Source organism: Rhopilema esculentum, chromosome 13 (assembly GCF_057945365.1).
Source record: "Rhopilema esculentum isolate cy_ngs chromosome 13, ASM5794536v1, whole genome shotgun sequence".
In the NCBI taxonomy this organism is placed as follows: Eukaryota; Metazoa; Cnidaria; class Scyphozoa; order Rhizostomeae; family Rhizostomatidae; genus Rhopilema; species Rhopilema esculentum.
In genome coordinates this window covers 5,775,283-5,795,822 of record NC_142827.1, presented here as the reverse complement: position 1 = coordinate 5,795,822, position 20,540 = coordinate 5,775,283, and the positions used below count along the sequence as shown (strand labels likewise).

The window sequence follows — 20,540 nt, the reverse complement described above, 5'->3', positions numbered from 1 at the left end:
AGTTATATTGTTTGAAAAAACGGCAGTTTTTAGGGGGTTGATTTTTCATCAAAAAGTAAGGCTATAACCTTAGAAAAATCATCAATATTTTTCAAAACGTTTTCTCTTTTAAACAGGCTATACTGCTTTTTTATGATCATTTTAAACATATATTTAATTTAGTTCCGAGATAGAAGTTATATTTTTTGAAAAAACGGCAGTTTTAAGGGGGTTGATTTTTCATCAAAAAGTAAAGCTATAACCTTAGAAAAATCATCGATTTTTTTCGAAACTTTTTTCTCTTTTAAACAGGCTATACTGCTTTTTTATAATCACTTTAAACACGTATTGAACTTAGTTCCGAGATAGAAGTTATATTTTTTGAAAAAGCGGCAATTTTTTAGGGGGTTGATTTTTGATGAAAAAGTAAGGCTATAACCTTAGAAAAAATCATCGATTTTTTTGGAAATTTTTTTCTCTTTTCAGCACTCTATTCTGCTTTTTTATGATCACTTTAAACACGTATTGAACTTAGTTCCGAGATAGAAGTTATATTTTTTGAAAAAGCGGCAGTTTTTAGCGGGTTGATTTTTGATGAAAAAGTAAGGTTATAACCTTAGAAAAATCATCGATTTTTTTGGAAATTTTTTTCTCTTCTCAGCACTTTATTCTGCTTTTTTATGATCACTTTAAACACGTATTGAACTTAGTTCCGAGATAGAAGTTATATTTTTTGAAAAAGCGGCAGTTTTTTAGCGGGTTGATTTTTGATGAAAAAGTAAGGTTATAACCTTAGAAAAATCATCGATTTTTTTGGAAATTTTTTTCTCTTCTCAGCACTCTATTCTGCTTTTATATGATCACTTCAAACATGTATTGAACTTAGTTCCGAGATAGATGTTATATTTTTCGAAAAAACGGCAGTTTTTAGGGGGTTGATTTTTGATGAAAAAGTAAGGCTATAACCTTAGAAAAATCATCGATTTTTTTGGAAATTTTTTTCTCTTTCCAGCACTCTATTCTGCTTTTTTATGATCACTTTAAACACGTATTGAACTTAGTTCCGAGATAGAAGTTATATTTTTTGAAAAAACGGCAGTTTTTAGGGGGTTGATTTTTCATCAAAAAGTAAGGCTATAACCTTAGAAAAATCATCAATTTTTTTGGAAATTTTTTTCTCTTTTCAGCACTCTACTCTGCTTTTTTATGATCACTTTAAACACGTATTGAACTTAGTTCCGAGATAGAAGTTATATTTTTTGAAAAAACGGCAGTTTTTAGGGGGTTGATTTTTCATCAAAAAGGAAGGCTATAACCTTAGAAAAATCATCAATTTTTTTGGAAATTTTTTTCTCTTTTCAGCAGTCTATACTTCTTTTTTATGATCACTTTAAACACGTATTGAACTTTGTTCCGAGATAGAAGTTATATTTTTTGAAAAAGCGGCAATTTTTTAGGGGGTTGATTTTTGATGAAAAAGTAAGGCTATAACCTTAGAAAAATCATCGATTTTTTTGGAAATTTTTTCTCTTTCCAGCACTCTATTCTGCTTTTTTATGATCACTTTAAACACGTATTGAACTTAGTTCCGAGATAGAAGTCATATTTTTTGAAAAAACGGCAGTTTTTAGGGGGTTGATTTTTCATCAAAAAGTAAGGCTATAACCTTAGAAAAATCATCAATTTTTTTGGAAATTTTTTTTTTCTCTTTTGAGCACTCTATACTGCTTTTTTATGATCACTTTAAACACGTATTGAACTTAGTTCCGAGATAGAAGTTATATTTTTTGAAAAAGCGGCAGTTTTTTAGCGGGTTGATTTTTGATGAAAAAGTAAGGTTATAACCTTAGAAAAATCATCGATTTTTTTGGAAATTTTTTTCTCTTCTCAGCACTCTTTTCTGCTTTTTTATGATCACTTTAAACACGTATTGAACTTAGTTCCCAGATAGAAGTTATATTTTTTGAAAAAACGGCAATTTTTTATGGGGTTGATTTTTGATGAAAAAGTAAGGCTATAACCTTAGAAAAATCATCGATTTTTTTGGAAATTTTTTCTCTTTCCAGCACTCTATTCTGCTTTTTTATGATCACTTTAAACACGTATTGAACTTAGTTCCGAGATAGATGTCATATTTTTTGAAAAAACGGCAGTTTTTAGGGGGTTGATTTTTCATCAAAAAGTAAGGCTATAACCTTAGAAAAATCATCAATTTTTTTGGAAATTTTTTTCTCTTTTGAGCACTCTATACTGCTTTTTTATGATCACTTTAAACACGTATTGAACTTAGTTCCGAGATAGAAGTTATATTTTTTGAAAAAGCGGCAGTTTTTTAGCGGGTTGATTTTTGATGAAAAAGTAAGGTTATAACCTTAGAAAAATCATCGATTTTTTTGGAAATTTTTTTCTCTTCTCAGCACTCTTTTCTGCTTTTTTATGATCACTTTAAACACGTATTGAACTTAGTTCCCAGATAGAAGTTATATTTTTTGAAAAAACGGCAATTTTTTATGGGGTTGATTTTTGATGAAAAAGTAAGGCTATAACCTTAGAAAAAATCATCGAATTTTTTGGAATTTTTTTTCTCTTTTCAGCACTCTATTCTGCTTTTTTATGATCACTTTAAACACGTATTGAACTTAGTTCCGAGATAGAAGTCATATTTTTTGAAAAAACGGCAGTTTTTAGGGGGCTGATTTTTCATCAAAAAGTAAGGCTATAACCTTAGAAAAATCATCAATTTTTTTGGAAATTTTTTTCTCTTTTCAGCACTCTATACTGCTTTTTTATGATCACTTTAAACACGTATTTAACTTAGTTCCGAGATAGAAGTTATATTTTTTGAAAAAACGGAAATTTTTTAGGAGGTTGATTTTTCATCAAAAAGTAAGGCTATAACCTTAGAAAAATCATCGATTTTTTTCGAGAATTGTTTCTCTTTTAAACAGGCTATACTGCTTTTTTATGATCACTTTAAACACGTATTGAACTTAGTTCCGAAATGCAAAATGTATTTTTTGAAAAAATAGCAATATTGCAGGTGGTTGACTTTTGATAAAAAAAAGTATGATAGTATGATAGGTCATGTCTGATCAAAAGAAACATTCCTTAAAGTTTGTATTGGAATGAAAATGAAAGATACTATCCTACAGGAGAAGGGTGAGACTGGTTGCACAGATTTTTGTTATATAAAGGCTATTTTGTATATCACGGTCGAAGAATCATTTGAAAATATTCCTCATAGAAATACCCACTTAAATGTATTTCTAGTTCGATATAAGTTACCTTATCCATCTTCGATTGCTGGTACATTCCAACCATTGGCTTTCAAGTAGCTTGTTAGGCTTTCCAGATCGACGATTGGGAAATATTCACCAATTTTTTTCCTCTTCCACCACAGACCACGAGCCGCCTCTTGGCTACCAATCTTTGTAAATTCGTAAAGGTAGTGCTCTGCTCTGACATACCTAAAATCAATTCGTTTAAAATCGTTCATGGTAAAACATGTAAGAGACGCGGTTGGCAAACAAGGTAAAGGATATAATTAAAATCCGTCAATACTATGTCTTACCACATACTTGTAAGACCTACGCACTATGTAGGATAACTTAGTGCTTTTATCAAAAACTTCAGATAGCACCCTTTGTCGAATCCGCTGCATTTGTCACGGACAGTACAAGAACACACACACAAGCTAAGTCTAAAACGCTTTATAAAGTATTCCACATAAAAAGTAGACATCTTCCTTGGTTAGGATGTGTCGAGAATGAACACAGAAGACTCGACATCTTGCTGGAATGCAATCGAGGTAGGAAAATGTTTGTAATATTTATATATCTTTTTAGCATTTTCGTTCAACAGGTCCCTGAATGATGACAGGATATCTATCCTGATCAAGTAAACCTGTATTATTTATTATAACTAAGTATTGAACTGTTCAGTACACCATGTATCGGTGCATGTGGTTAATTTTCTAATCACACCAAATACCTCACGAAGTGCTAGAGTCTCAAAAGCTGCGATTGAGAGTCAAATCCAACATGGCGTACTACTTAATCAACAGCGGAGAGAAGGCGTGGTAGGTTGATGCAGGGACGAAGGGGGAATGTTAGAAAAGTAAGGATTACTTCAGGATTTAGAAAAGTCTATCTTTCCCAAAATTTAAATTTGAAGGTCTGACCGTGGCATGTGCCACCGGTGCCATCGTCGAGATCCACCCCTGTTCAGAGACACCGAATACCTCACGAAGTGCTAGAGTCTCGAAAGAGGCGATTGAGAGTCAAATCCAACATGGCGTACCACGTTGACGGCTTAACATTTTGTGAATAGACCAGGCAGTTGTACAGCATATACAGCATTGTACGCAGTCTCGAAAAACCAGCCTACGCCATAGTTTAATTTATAAGTTTGGTTACAGAACCAAGGACTACAACGTCTGTTTGGTGGTGAGATATGAGTCTGTGGGACAGGTTGGAAAAACCACGACAGATAAGATAAGTTTGGTGATGATAAGATATTTTCAGTTGATGGTCAATTCTGACTAAGTCTTTTCAAAACTTTTGTATCTTCTAACAAAACTTTTCATTTGGGTCAATAATTCGCTACCAAACTAGTAAAGAGTAAGAGAAAACGATAACAGGGTGTTAACAATAACAGGGCAGCCGTATTCGAATGACTCCGTTACAAGTGTCCCAATTCTCCATCGCTTTTAACTAGAAACAGAGCATGATGAATAAAAGTGTATAGAAATTTCGTATGCAAGCGTAAAAGAGTTAAGGCGCATTTTAGAGATTTAAAAAATAATCAGTAAATACCTGGGTGGTTTTCCATTCTTAAATGGATTGTGCTGCAAAAGAGACTCGGCTTCTTTTCTGTTGGCAAGCAACTTCGCTGCGAGATGTATCAGCCAAGGGTTATATTGATAGTTCTGGAAGAGATAATAAGTAAGTTTCGGAAGTGTTTTATAAATTTTACCAGAGGCAGCATCTGTTTTCAGAATTCAAACAGTTCGTAAAGAGCAGTTGATAATGCTTGTTGATTGAAATGAACTAACAAAGTTACCAAGAAAAATAAATTGATTCTCCCCAGAAAACTTTTTTGCACATCACGAAGAGATCAGACAACAGATTGTATTTTAATGTATTGTATTGTATATTTTTTAATGTTAGTTTTTACAATAGTGAATGTACACTAATTAAGACTAACATGAAGCAATTTGAAGGATTGCATAAGACAGTTCATTTACTGCAAAACGAGCATGAGCACTTGTTTTCAAGGAACCAAGTTCTGATCAAAATCTTAAATTTTGATTGTCTTTATTGATTCTGGGAGTGAATTACAGATTTTAGGCCCTTGAAAACTTAATGATCTGATACCATTATTGGTAATTCTGGCTTTTGGAATGTCAAAGGGGGGTTTTTTGAGTCGAAGGTTATGACCTGTTGTTTTTGGTACAAAATAGTCTTTCATGAAAACAGGATTAAGGTTGTCAAATGTTTTATAAACTTCGAGCGCTAAAATTCTAACTGATTGGACATGAACGGTAGTTTCTTTTGAGTTAGCAAGTAAATCTTTGTACGAAGATGAATAGTCCGAATAGGCAAGTCTTAATGCCCTCTCGTTAATTTTCTCTAGCTTATCCTGACTGCCTTTACCACATAGTATCCATATCAATGGACAATAATTGAAGTGACAAAGTTTAAATGAATTCATAATTATCTCTTTTTTCTCTGTCACCCATAAATCTTTGAGCATTGAGTTGAAAGAACTGGGTGTTCTTTAACACATCACGAAGAGATTAGTTTTTCAATTAAACAGATCTGGTATGCTTATGTCACGTTTATCATCGAGCTTTATGGGTAGTTTTAGATCATCTTTGAAAAATGAAAACTGGACTTTTGAATAAAAAAGATGCTGTGGTATTCGCGAAATTACCTGGAATGCTGCGAACCACATTAACCAATCAAGTCGGTAATGATAAGGTGAAATCAAACAGGGCCTCCGTTTCACGTCGCCAGGCTTACATTTAAACTCGTATTCATGCCAACGCCCACCCAGCTCATCAGGTATTATGGATTCGTTTCTGGTCCCTTGAATAACTACCTCGGTTCGTGTTTTTGTTACGCTAAAAAATAAATAAAAGGTTAATTCCACATTCGAATGCTGTGTAAAAATGATTGACAACAACGAACAATTCAAAATACTTTGCGATGGATCCAAAGTCTTCAAAACCTGCCGACAAACAATAGAACGATTTTGCCCTGAATATTCGATGATTTTTGGCTCCATAAAGCCGGGCTTTCAGTAAAGTCAAAAGGATCGTATGGATCATAGGAAACATAATTTTTAGGTCTCCGTAGCCATAATCGTGCCTTACAATTTTAGACATAATTAATGTAGGTCTCAAAACAAGATCGACTTATCTTTGTAAAATTTGTCAATGATACATCGAACTTTGGGAGACATCGATTACAATAGACTGATAACAAGACTAAACAAAAGCCAAATTTTAAACCACTTGACATTTCTTTACCAAACCATGCCCGAAAGCAGCTGCCGATGATTTAGAAGAATATAATGAAACAAGTTCTCAGGGCCAAAAGCGAGTTATCTTTACAGCAAAAAGGCTGCATTTAGCAATCAAATTTAAGAAAGCAATTCTGGTACTGTTGAAAAAAGGTCGAATTGACTAAGTTGCTTCTTCAAAAAGTCTAAACACAAATTGGCAAGGCTACTCTTTGAAGGGGAAAACATTTTGCAGCTGTAAGGACTGAATTTGATTGTTTAAGTTCATTGAACAGCAAGTTTTCAACGAGATATACAGCTTGAAAGAGAAAAAGGACACAGCATTACAGTGACTCAAGATATTCACAAAGATATACCTAATCAACATAGGCCTTCTTTAGGTAGCGTCAAAATGTTCTACACACACGCTATAATAGAATTAGATTCGTTTAGTTCTAGTACAGGTAGATATGGCCGTAGAAACCTGCATTTGTTTGTCCCAAAATTGTTCACGTTGAAACAGTGCATTCACGGGCTCAACAAACAGACTGTATTGCCAGAGCTAACACTGCCTCTGGCCTACCGTAAAAGCTCTATTAAGCCCCCGGGGCCTTATTTATTTTCTCAGTCCTAGAGGGGGACTTAAAAGAGAGGGGGGTTAATTAGAGAGAGGTGGCTTAATAAAAATTTGAAGTAAAAAATATTATAAAAATATCCTTGTATATTTTTTTTTCAAAAAAATATCTCACAAATGTTCTCAGAAAACTTTGCTGGCAGCTTCGAAAGTCTAATAAATCAATTATAAGGTCCTCATCTTCATCAAAATCACTAGGATCAATTGATCACCCTGGGACATCTTCTCAACAAATTTCAACTGACTTTTTAGGCGCACAAGTAAGTCTTTACATGGGCCGTAATTAATGCACACAATTTTATTATCATTACACCCGCTAAGTGACCCGGTAAATGCGCATGTTTTCCATGTTTGACAACAAAGGCTAAGGAGGGGGGCTTAATGGAGAGTGGGGGCTTATTTTAAGGTTTGGCTTGATAAGGAGGGGCTTAATAGAGAGAGGGGCTTAATAAAAGAGGGGGCTTAATAGAGCTTTTACGGTACTTTTTGTCCAGCAATGGATGGATTCAATCAATTATCAATGAAAATAAGCTTCGTGCTTTCAGCCATTAATGTATGTAAGTATTCGAACATTTTATGACTTCAAAGCACAGACGTCATCAAAAGCAAATATGTACATTCAACCCTACCTTCCAAATGCTCCGTACGTATTGACTATTCTGAACGAATCAAAGGACGTATTCATTGCCTGATTTGAGGAGAACAGATTCTTGACAACAGGGATGCTCAAGTAGCCAATCAAAAGAGCAATCATAATCTCATAGACTTTTCTAACTGATTTTCCTAAAACGAAATGAAATACGATGTGTAAAGCAAACTGTAATTTCTCTCTGTTCTGTTACAAAAAACACTTTTTGTAATTACGACTGAAGCCAGCATCACACAACAGAAACAAACTAATATATTCATATGTTTGAAAAGGCAGTATATTAGAGAATCACTCACAGAACAAAACAAGCACCGACTCTTCACAGCGAAACATTTGCTTCCCTGACAGGGTATAATGTTTTCCATAGGCTATGTAAACTAGATAAATTTGAAGATTAATATAAAGAAATTAAGTGTTTTGCTCTTCTTTTATGTAAATTAATCTTTGTGATGAAAGAATTACCGAAAAAAATTCAACGAGTGCAAGTTTAAAGCTTACCCTTATTATTATCATTACCCTTGCTAGACTTAAACAGGACTCTTATTGATAACAGTGCATTTGGAAATGAAAAGGTTCAACTAGTCTGAATGTTTCTATTACTATAATTATAATTATTATTCTTATCTTACTATTATTATTTTTATTGAAAGTATAAAATTGAGAACTAATTAAGCTAGAAACTGTGAGACAAGCTTCAACAACACCAATTAAACCTCTTACTACTAACAATGAATAAATAAAATTTTTAACACGAGCATTTTCAACAAAAAAGCCATTAAAAATTTTATAAAGAGGTGCACTGTTGAGAAGATACCAGATTACTTAAACTGTGGCAAATACAATCACTTAATAACAGTTCAGATACAAATCAGTAATAAAGTCAAACAGCATTACCCCATTTTGTGAGATCAGTTTCGTTTGCCCCACGAGCCATTTGGCAGTTCTGGACATTTCTCTTTGCTCTTGATGACGGAAAAATGGCTAACAGGAGCTTGTCATCCAAGCAGCACAAACTGGGAAGAATTGTGAGCCAATTAAGAAAACTTAGGTTGCCACTTATGATAAGAATTACCTGAAGTAAAGAACGAAAAAGCTGGTAAATGTAACTGGCTGCCATTGGCCTAATTTCCAACTTAAAAAGGATCTGCACATGTTCAGTCAGCAGTTGTTTAATACTTAACCAGAAGCATGCTCACATGTTTGCTAAATCGAAAAATTTAACTTAAAGAAGACAATAATACCAGCACAAAGAAAAATGAAAAAATGAAAAAAAAAATGAAAAAAAATGAAAAAAAAATCAAAAAATGAAACAAAAATTAAAAAATGAAAGAAAAATTCAAAAAAATTTCAAAAAAATGAATGTAAAAAAAATGAAAAAAAAAATCGAAAAAATGAAAAAAAATTCAAAAATCTAATTTCTTGAAGTGTTCGATCTTGAAGAATGTCTTTGCAATCATTTTTAACTAGCAAAGAAATATAAATATTCGTATCACAACATTAGGCTTACTGAGTGGATATAAACTTACGTTAACGTCTAGGGGCTGAGTTCTAAAGTGATCTAGATAGTAGTATCGAAGTATCTTCGTCAAATATTTTGAAAAAAGGGTAACGCCAAACCATGACTCGTCTCATTTTTCCTTTCTATTTTGTAAAAAGTTTACCAACATTTTAAATTGATTTTATTATCTATTTGGCTATTAATCATTGTTTTTCAGCATGGCTCCCGGTAAGGCAGAACCTAAATATTGATTGCAATTACCATGGATAAAAAGTGAAACAGAATAAATTTGACGTTCCACTGTAATTTTGTAGCATCATTGAATGGTCCTCTAAGTGAAACCACTATGTTTTTATCGTAGTCAAGATCTTTGCTCTTGCTTACAGTGATTCAATCTTCGTATTTGCTTAAGGATATAGCGCATAAAAATCTTTCAAAAATAGTACTTTCAAATGTCATAACAGAAAACACCGCATTTAAATGTTTATTCCATTGGGACAACCCTGTTATCTTTTTTGCTTACCTGAAACAGTATCTGAATGATGCCCCCAGTAATCCTGAATGGTCTTGGCAAAAACAGAAGGAAAGGGGCGACAAGTTCGACAAAATGGTTGCCTAAAGTCTCGATTTTGTGGATGACTTCAGGTGATTGGTGAAGGTAATAACTGACAGGATTCGGCACTGGTTGCGTCTAGGAGAGAAGATTTTTGAACAAAGAGCAGCTCCAAGAATCTCAGTACCGCTGTTACTATAGCAAGTATCAAACAAAATGACGTCATTAAATTAGATAAATACAATTTGGAAAACAACAAGAATCAAGTATTCTACTGTTTTTCAGAACTTTGACTTTTAGAACTAAACAGGTTGTAGCTCCTGGTTTCATTCTTGATGGCATCAGATATCTGGTAACATCCTCGTTTAGTTTGAGAATGCAACAGCATATACCCAAAAACAGACATGGTTACTTTGGAACCATTGATTTCTGTTTCTATTACTCTTGTGTGCTTGATTGTGAGGGGGGTCGAATAAAGAGGGGGGGTAGACATTTTCCTAGATTTTCATAAAGCGGAAGGGTCGTAATAAAATGAACTACAGGGAAAATCGTAAATAAGCATCTAGAATGGGGAAGGGGGTGAGAATAAAATGGGGGGTGAGAAATTGCAAGTGCATGCGCTTTTTAAATTAAGTACTAGTTCGAAGTCAAAAAATCAAACATGTTAGCTGGTGAATGGCAGAGGCGTAGAGCTCAAGAACGAGAAGCAAAAAAAAAGAGTTAAAAGACAATTTAAAAATGGATGATGACAATGAGTAAACGCTTTTGAAATTTTAATTTATTTTTCCTTAAAAAGAGTTTTGTATGGAGCAAAACCATTTTTTTTCTGAGAAGTTTAAAATGTCTAATATGGGGGGGGTTAATAATAAAATGAGGGGGTTGATCGTCCTTTGAGATTTACATAAAATTGGGGGGGTCGTTATAAAATGCTATAAAGGGTGAAAAATTTAAAAAATGCAATATGACCCTCCCCTACAATTAAGCATACAAGAGTACCCAGAAAGTATTCTGAGATGCATAGTTATGCAAGAAAATAGATAGATATATGCAGAGTTTAAAACACTGACCTGGTAATGATAATTCATGCATGTCAAATCTCTCCAACACTTGTCTCCTCTTATCTTTATCAGTCCCTTAAATGCAATCAATGATTTGAAACTTTTTTTAGGGGGTACAAAATTTGAAAACTGCTTTGAAAAGTAGCAAATATTTTTCTACATACTAAAGGCTTTTTGGTCTGACATCTTCAGAGTATAAAACGTCAGAACAAGGGTTCAAATGAAGAAGAAGGAAAATGCATACCCAGTTATGGACCGAAAAAGGCCAATCAGAAAAACGTGGGATTGTTAGCAAATGTTTCCGAGAAGAATAACACTTCATTGAGTGAATTCAGCTTTTAAGTGGAAGACCAAAAAATCAACAAAACTGACAAATACGAATTACATTCCCATAAAATTTTTATACTTTATAACTTCATTAGTCGTTCGGGCAGGGCTTCGGACAGTTGTCTCAGATCACCCTTCCCTTAGCTTCCCTCCTTGCTACGAAAGATCGATCTTGCTATTAATCCAAGATGTCGAGCTCCTCTTCAAAGTCTGAATACTGTTTGTTTTGGATTATGCTATGACAACTGGTATAAAAAATCTGGATTAGGCAAATTAAAGCTTGAAAATCAAAAGATTTTACGGCCACTAGGGGGAAATGATAATAGAAATTGAAGCCAGTCACCAGGCAAGGTTTTGGGGATCGAAGTTCAAAAGAATTAATTAATACACTTTGTTGTAGAAAATTCTATAAAACGACGGAAAAATGTCCTTCTAAATTTTGCATTTATGGAAATGTCGTTTGAAAGCAACCTAAAAGACTATGGCTGTTTTTTACATCGGATAGCTGCTTTAATCTAATTAGTGTGCGTCTGGTAAAGGTTTTGCTGCAATAAGAAGATTATCAGCTAGAACGCTTCGCTAGCGACTTTGTGGTTGTGCTAATGCCTTTCACAACTCATTCATGCTTATTTTGTTGGTTTCGACATATAAATAAAACTACACAGCCACAGGCCATCAGCTGACACAGAAAGACTGACCTTCAGTGGTCAGTTAAAGGCAGTCTGTCCCCTTCGTGATAGGCTAATTCTAACCTGAAAGCCTCGCCTGAAAAGAGGGTCTTCCTCTGCCTTTTTCGCATCCGACATTAGTTTTTATGAGTGAACATGACAAAAAATGCCTAATCTTTATATCATCGAATCTGACTTAGACATTTGCAGCCGAATCAAAATTCATAGCAACTCCTCGCTTGTGCATTAAATCAACGATGTATGAATACTGTGACCATGAAAAGAGATAATGAGAACAATGGGGGGCATACTGCCTTTAATTAGCTGCAAAATTTTGAGGGATCAAACCTAGGCCGAAAATGGGGTAAAAGTTCAATAGGGTCAAACATAGAGGCCGCATTCAATTATTTGTTTACTGCGGTTACCGTAACCAAGCCATGAACGTCTAACATTGATTACCAGCAACTTTAATGGAGGCAATTTGTATTTCTTTCTACCTAGCATCCGGAGGTAGTTAGGACACTGAGAGCATATGAATTTCGAGAAGACCAAGGGGCACTGGGGCATTCTTCCTATGGGCCACAAATTGCTCCACTACTACTATCTATAATATTTTCAAAGAAAAAACTCACAGCTCCAAGCATGATTCTGAATATCAGCCATCTGTTACCATAGATAGCTACCCATGATGGTGATGTATCTGTTGGGTACTTCTGCATACTAAACAGAGGACAAAACATGATTGCAAGAAACCCCGTCTCCAGCAACTGTGACTCCCATCCTAAAAATAAAAAGCATTTAATAACAATCATGCTATGGAAACATAACTAAATTTCGGGTTTCGTTGAGTATTTGAGAAGAAATCACAAATTATGAAGATTGAGAAGATTGACATTTAGTCAGAACACTTTTCAATTAAAACTGTGCTAGCTGACTTCTTAGTTTGGTGGCAATTAAATTTTGTAGCAAACACTTTTGCGGGTGATTGAAACCAATCCTGCCAATTTTTTAAGTTTGGGTTGTGCACAAATGCAGCCTTTTAAAAGTCCTTGCTGATATGAAAAATATGAGGTTGAATGTACCTTCAGCTTTTCACTGCTTTTATATTCTCAAATAAAATCTGATAGAATATTACTGATCCAAAGGATATCACCAAGCAGAAATTTCAACACATACTCGTGGGGCTCAAAAAATAACTTTTCCTATCTGTTTCCTTTGGAGATCTAGGTATTCGCATTTACTTTGCAGTTGTAGGTTTTGGTGGACAATCTAAGACCTTTGGAAATTCATTTCAATGTGTCAAAATTTAATATTAAATTGGAATGAATCAAGTACTTTTCTGACTTATTCTTGGTTATCCTTGGGAACTACCATTTTCTATAAACCTTACAAATGAACCCTATAAAAATTGGTTTTCCTTTTTCAAAAAGAGCATCATCTTATAGACATGCTAGATTGGGAACATTGGGAACACTTGGTTTTTTATTTGCTATTGTTTAAACCTTTGGTGTTTGTTGCCATTTTCATGCCCTAAATCTCTTCCAGCATATCCATTTACCTCGGTGAAAAACTAATTGATGCATGGTTTACACCAAAAAAGTAGCCTAAAAAGTTTTGTTTTTTTAACTAAGCATCATCAAAATGTTATTGCCACCACCTTGTAAGCCAAAGCTTCCTTCTATAAAATATTTATAAAAACCACAGCATACTTACCAAATGAATACCTAAAAGAAAATCAAATTTAGAATAAGAATAGAATCCGGCAACATAAATAGGGACAATGTTGGATTCTGCCTTTGAGACCATGTTAAGAGTCACAAAATGTACATTTTGAATTGCATATATAATATATTTGCAGTATCGTGTGTATCAATGCACTTGACTGTTTGTTGAAATAAATATAGAAAACAATTAAAAAGGAGTGCAATAAGTAATTTACCGGGATGAAATAGAGCAGTGATTCCAGAACGTGGTTTAAATATCTATATTAACTTTTTTCTAGAAAGGATGCTCATTTTATGTCAAATTCAGTGTAAGCCAGAAATATTTATCCTCTAAATGCTGTGAAAGTTACACTTGAGTTTAAGCCACCCCCTTTTTAAGTAGAGAGAACTAGTGTGCAATCAATTAATATGTTCTTATGAGGCTATTAATCTTTCTTAACTTTTTTGCTATTAATATGATGAAAAGGTCACAGGAAATTAAATTTATAACATTATCTAATAAAATCAAGTAATTACCATCTTTGTCCAACATTAACCAAAGAATGATAAAGTAGCCAGAGTAACACCATGACTAATATGTTAGAGCCACCACAAATGAAAACAATCAGTGATAATGCAATTCCAAGATATGCAATAGCATCAAGCCATGTGTCAATTGATTCTTTATCAAGAAAAATCAGTAATGATGGTACAGCATAAAAACTAGCTTTGACATCGTTTCCAAAGTGGGCATTGATCTGCTCTATAAATTTGTTGGCAGGGAGAAGTCCTTGCTTACCAATGAGCTGTTTATTTTGTTTAAGCGCAACCAGAAATGCAATGACTAAAAAAGCAAAAGGTTACTTAGGTGAATCAAACAGCCTTAAATTTCTAGGATAATAGAATTTAAAATACACAGATTGAATCTTTAATATGCAAACTAGAATTCAGAGTTGAACTTAAGAGTTGAACTTACAGTTACATGTTTGTTAATTTCACTAAAATAATTTGCTTTTATAAAACAAATTTCAAAGATGGATGTACCTGGTTATTTCAAAAAACAATAAAATGAAGCAACATAATATTTGAAATCATTCTGAACTTTTCTTAAGGATAATAAAGGAAAAAAATGAAAGACATACCCCATGAAGGGTTCTTTGAAAAGATTGGTTTGAATGGGGGCAATGATTTAAGACATTTTAAAGGACAAGCAGGGATTAAACAAGTACAGGCAGTATGTAAATTTCTCTTAAACCTGACCCAGTTAACTGAGACTATCCATGTAACATTAACTTACGGTAAATAACTTTCTGATGTTCTTGTTTCTTGTGCTTCCCTAACTTGCACCTGATATCAGTCATTTCCAAAATAATAAGAAAGCCACTGCTTTTTGGATATATTTCATGCATTATTTTATCTTAAAATGATATTTTTATTGTTCTGTATATTTTTATCAATTTTTTCTTCTATATCTTGTAGATGTTCTTTAATTTTTTTTATCTAATTTTACAGTTACCATTCTCGTACTGGGTGTGTATTTTTATGATAGAATTTATGGAGAAACAAATGAACAGTTGAAAACATTGGATGGCACTACTATCTCGCCATGATATATCAATAAACAGGATTATCTTTGCGGAATTACATGAGACTGAATAGTATAAAGTGATAAACTTACAATATATAAAAGCAAGATATCGAAGATATAGGACTCTCGTCAACCAGTAAGTGCCACTTTCAACATCTCTTGTCAGTTTGGAACTCTTTTCATTTGCTTTGTTGTCATCCTGGTGCTGTTTTCCAGAAGGCATTCGACAAAGCTCGTCGCCTTCTTTTTCGTCTACCTTCTCGATTCCATGCTTGTTGGATCTGTGTCTTATGCCAACAGTCATACTTCTATACTAAATAGCAAATCATATGCTACCTAAGACAAAGAATAGAGTGTACTTTTTACATGCAGAACGAAAAACAAATTGTTTTAGTTTAGGCCAATGTGTACTGCAGAGCCTCGTCTCCACTTTCGCTTTATGACGGAACGAGACTCGAGAGGGGGGACTCGAATTATCATGGTGATGGTGCGCTGTTCACATTGTTGTTTGAAATCACTGTAAATGTTTCGAACCAAATGGCACTTTTGGATTTGTTCGAGGAAATAGCCTAAGAAGGTACACTGTATTTTAGGAAAGGGGGATGTTGTCTCAATGGTATGAGTCATGGCGCCAAAACCATAACCCAGAAAGTATCCATCCAAAACGGTCATATCATAAAATGTCAAAATAATACTCCTAGTTAAAATAGTAACTAAAAGAAAGTAACTGAAAGAATGAAACCTAGCTTTTCCCTAGTCATTGACCAAGCCAATTTTTGAAGAACCCCAAACACGGCCAAAATCCCAGACCCCAAACTATCGAGCCAGTGCTTATTGGAGGACAAGATATGTCTTTAGTAAAGCGGGAAGTTATAAGCTTTAGAACTTTTGAATGAAAAGAAATTAAGGATTCAATTATCTTTAGCGCTAACCGTTTGGTACCTTAGCTTACCTCTAGAGATGTTATTCCAGTTTCGGCCAGTTCTTATTACGACATAGCAGAGCCTTTGGCGAAGGGGGGGGGCACATCTTTGCAATTTAATAAGAATTTTGTTGAACTTATGTAAATTAAAACTTGTTAAAACGCTACGGGCCTGCTCTTAAATGTGGTGAAAATATGAGTTCCAAGTAAAGGCCTCAGTGAAAGAGTGGGAATTGTTCGACCATCTTTTTCACAGAGGCTCTGGTACCCAGAGGAAAGTAAAGGGTGAATAAGCGCAGTGATGTGCCTTAGCAGGGCCTACGCCACGAATTTGTAAGTGGGGGGACAAGGCTAGCAAATGAAGGGGGCCAAGACTTTTCCCTTTTACAGCAGCTTTAAAACTACTTGCTTCCCAAAAAAGTGGGGGGCATGGCCCTTCTTAGTTGCCTGTTTATTAAGAGCAGGGGGCCGTTAGAGGGAGCCTGGACCTCTAATACCCTAGAGGGTCCCCAAACCAAAACGTTTGCAGATAGAGGAACAAATATATGCAGTGTGTAAATTGCAATGTGTATATGTAATGTACTAAGTTTGAAAATGGGTACATGTTGCCACTCAACTTTCTACCCTGTTGGTTTGTATGTAGTATATGTTTGTGCATTACCTCTGTACGTAAATTTTAATATACATTTCATTTCTTTATGTTTCTAAAAAAATTGGCCCCCTCTCCCAATGTCAAGATCCTAACTAAAGAGAGCACTTCCACGCTCTGGGACAAAGTATCCGAGATCAATATCCCACTTCAAATTCTTTTGAGAGGAGAATTTGCAATCCCCTCCCCAACCCCCAACCCTTTCTACCTCCATATAACACGTTGCCTATGAGCCAGTAAGGAAAAACTGCTTTATGGTCTTTAAATTTATTCGAAAAAATTCATTAGAAAGGCCTCTGTTTTTTGCGAAAATCCATTGTTTCAGATTACTGCTCATTAAAAGATAAGCGATTAATAGTAAAATCCGTTTGAATTTTTATATCACGTTATGCTAAACATAGAACTGAGCCAATTACACCGCAGGCGGTATGATTTTGCTGTACTCATAGAAATTCCTATTGCTGCACACCTACACTGGCAGTTGTTCCTTATCTTTAAATTAAAACGTTTGAGACCGAGAAGACCTTATTTCAGAAAATTTCATCTCTCCAGTATAACCATTGAGGATACAATGACATTTTTTGTATGTATACACATGACACCGTTTCATTCATAAACAAATTCTATACACTGACAATGGAGAAATCTCTTGTTTTAAAATTCTTAACTAATGCTGTTAAAAACGTTTACGCAAAGTATAAAAACGTTTGTGTGGATTAAATTCATTAATGTGTGGGTATTAACTACGGAATGTTTCGCTCTGCTGCTTAACAAATTACAGATAATGAAAGAGGACCGTTTACAAGGATGGAAAGGTAACCCTAATTCGTACCCCAGCTGTAGGACATTGCTTGTAAACAGTCACTGTTGCGGTGGGGTAACCAGTAGGGCTACTCTACCTCCTTGTAAACATGTCCTTAGAAAACGGAAACTAGCATCAAAATCGAAAATATCAATTCCCGGTCAAAACTATCTGCTTTATAGTTTGACACCAGACCACAAACACTTTTACATTCGTATCAATAACCAAATTAATGGCTGTGGATCAAGAGGATCTGTGCAGAGCATGACAACCAACAATGGCGTGGCGAGTCGCTTGGTTACACCCGCGGTTAACACAGGGAACCAAGAAGATTATTCTCGATTGATTAAACATCATAAACAACATTAGAGTTGCAGAACATTGAACAGTAGCAGTGGCAATCGAATATTATCTGCATGTCGGCACAGAATATTCTCTGATTGCAGTATGAGGTGATAGAGAATGCGAGTGGTTGGTATGCATTTACATCACTAAAGTTGCATATCATTGTGTTTCAAAAAGTATTGCTAAGGAGGCCGGTGTAATTTTTAAAGGGCGTAACTTGATGCATTGATGGCTCTATCAGTATTTTCAAAGCAGCTGTGGTGGGTTGCAGCAAAACAGAGGAAGCAGTTACAGACGTCTGTTGATAACATCGCCAAGTGTATGAATATAAAGGTGCAAATGGAGTCTACTCAAGCGACTATACATCTTAGATCTGGAGCTGTTTCACCAAAGCCTGACAAAACGAAACTTGGCTTAGTTAAAGTGTTTTCTATTGTGGTACCTTTCGTTTTATTTGGAGGATATTTATCGAGCACAGGAGCTGAACTGTTGCACGAATATGACATTTTTTCTCCTGATGACGACTAAATAGATTTTCGATACGGATTGGTTTTACGGTTTGTGGTTAGAAGGAATTATAATCGCTTTATTGAATCTGGATGAACAACAGCGAGTTTCGTACCCCACCCGTGTATTACGATTCTTCGTTTCGTATTGTTTGTTGGCCCACACCTGGAAGTTTCCTTAATGATTATTTTTAATTGACTTTGACATTATTTGGTTAAAGATTAAAGGAATAATTAAGAAATTTCGAACAGCAGTGAAGATTCGAATTTACTCTTGCCACATTTCAGCAAATTGAAAAATTGCGTATGAAAAACATTATATTCTCTGTATGTGAAGTAAATGAATTTCGGAAGGCGAAAATTAATGATGAGAGATTGACAGTACTGAGCTGGTATGTTGGTCAAACAAAAACATTTGTTTCGATAGAAATTTTCATATTTTCGGCAAGAACAGGTAGCGTGCTTATTAAACAAGTAATAATGAACTCACCTGCTGCCTTTTGAAAACTCTTATATACATAAATGGAATTGTCTAATAAGAGACATAACAAGAGACCTGTACTAAGAGGGCCTAGGGCGGGTCAGCGATACAGCTGATCAACGGCGAATCGAATACTGAACTACAGCTGTAGTAAAAACTCTTAAGCCATACATTAGTTAAATATTTTTTATTCCATTCATCTATCTGTCACGAGCAGTAACTAGCTATCAATCTTCTTTAAAATTGGGCCTTTCAGACAAAACATTTTTAGGTATCAAAATAATTGAATTCATTTTCCTGAGAATCTTAATGTTGCATTCAAACGACTAAGTAGAAAGGGGTTTCGTTATTGTCATTATTGTTATGAACAAAAATAAGAAAATGAATTTTGTCAATTTTTAATCATTAACGGTAGAACCAGATCTTTGCCAGACAATTTAGTGAAACTTGTAGAAGATACTAGAGGAGTGGTAGTTGACTGATTTATCAAGCACGAAAAATGTTTCTGTCTGGAGAAGCTGTCCAGTCAGCCCAAAATTCTGCAGTAGCATGTCCAGTTGTGAGTAATTTGCATCGTAATGTCTACAGATGTGTTTGTCAACGTAATCGTAATGTCTACAGAATACAAAAGATATGAGCCAGGAGTGCTCTCTTTAAAAGAAAATCATCAACAGAAATATCATACATTTTTGGCAGAAATCCTATTGTTTTATGGGTAAATCCCTAGAAATCTCGTTTGCCATTTACAATAGAGAATTCCCCCTTGGGTTTCTTGTTGTCTTGCCTCTCGCTTCTACCCGAACTGGCAAGTCCTCCTCTCACTCTCATATAGGGGATTCGGAACATCAAGTGTATGATTGCACGTTTTTCTATAAGGAACTGGTTTATAAGAAACAAGTACTAGGATGGCTAAAAAAAATAAAAAACATTTGTACTAGGTTCAAGAAAAATTACGAAAGTAAAATATTTCCATTTTCAAAAAGAGAGTGAATAACAAGTGCCGAGTTCTATCTAGAGACACCTCCGAGGACCATATAATTCTTGATGATATTCGTGGTGTAAATATGATTTTGATATAGATCGTTTTAACCAACTTCTTTGCCTATAGTTTTTAGTTTGTTGATTTTTTTTGGAAAAGATGCCATACCTTGGAATTTGATCTGCATGGGTTTTTTAGTAACGTTCTGCGTTTTTATGCTTAACTTCAAAACAAAAAAGGCAATTTGACACAAAAAATTTTACTAACACAAAAACCTGGGTGCTATAGTACTGATTCAAGTTTCTTATTAAAAACGCGTATTCGGTTTTGTACAGTAGTGAAACACTCAAGCATTTTTTGAATTAGCTTCGGGGTATCAGCCTTGTGCAAAATTTGATGGAGTCCAAACATCTCTAATTATTTTATGAATATTCTTACCGATAAATTTTTTGAAAATATCTAAAACATCTTTACCGATAAATGCGCCAAAATAACGATTCACACATTTATAACAACAAATACCATAATGCCAATCGGAAACGCTGCAAACCCACAAATAAACACCTCAGATTTGATGCCCATTCATACCGTCGTTCTTGGATAAATAAAACGTTTTGGTTGTACGCTTATTTTGGTTTATTTATCCACGCTTTAGAGACAAGAAAAATTTGTAGACGCCCATAGAATCTTGGAAG

The 20,540-nt window shown here is 34.6% G+C and overlaps 1 protein-coding gene across 1 annotated transcript; it reads right to left on the bottom strand.

The window, feature by feature from the left end:
• Positions 1–3,049: 3,049 nt before the first annotated feature.
• LOC135691869 (lipase maturation factor 1) lies at positions 3,050–15,580 on the bottom strand. The gene is made up of 11 exons (XM_065209860.2): positions 15,252–15,580; positions 14,111–14,417; positions 13,584–13,594; positions 12,503–12,651; positions 10,885–10,950; positions 9,788–9,955; positions 8,661–8,838; positions 7,747–7,900; positions 5,914–6,103; positions 4,794–4,906; positions 3,050–3,446 (listed from the first exon to the last, which is right to left on the bottom strand). Exons 1-11 carry the CDS (start codon positions 15,463–15,465, stop codon positions 3,266–3,268), a joined length of 1,731 nt encoding a protein of 576 aa, XP_065065932.2. The 5' UTR covers positions 15,466–15,580; the 3' UTR covers positions 3,050–3,265.
• Positions 15,581–20,540: the final 4,960 nt, after the last annotated feature.

Bases quoted from the DNA above. Each gene is read 5' to 3' on its own strand.
- LOC135691869 (XM_065209860.2), bottom strand. From the start codon at position 15,465: ATGACTGTTGGCATAAGACACAGATCCAACAAGCATGGAATCGAGAAG. The intron at 10,951-12,502 runs GTGAGTTTTTTC...ATTGCATTTAAG, and splicing joins TCAGAATCATGCTTGGAGCT to GGACTGATAAAGATAAGAGG. The intron at 6,104-7,746 runs GTAGGGTTGAAT...TTTATTTTTTAG, and splicing joins ACGTACGGAGCATTTGGAAG to CGTAACAAAAACACGAACCG.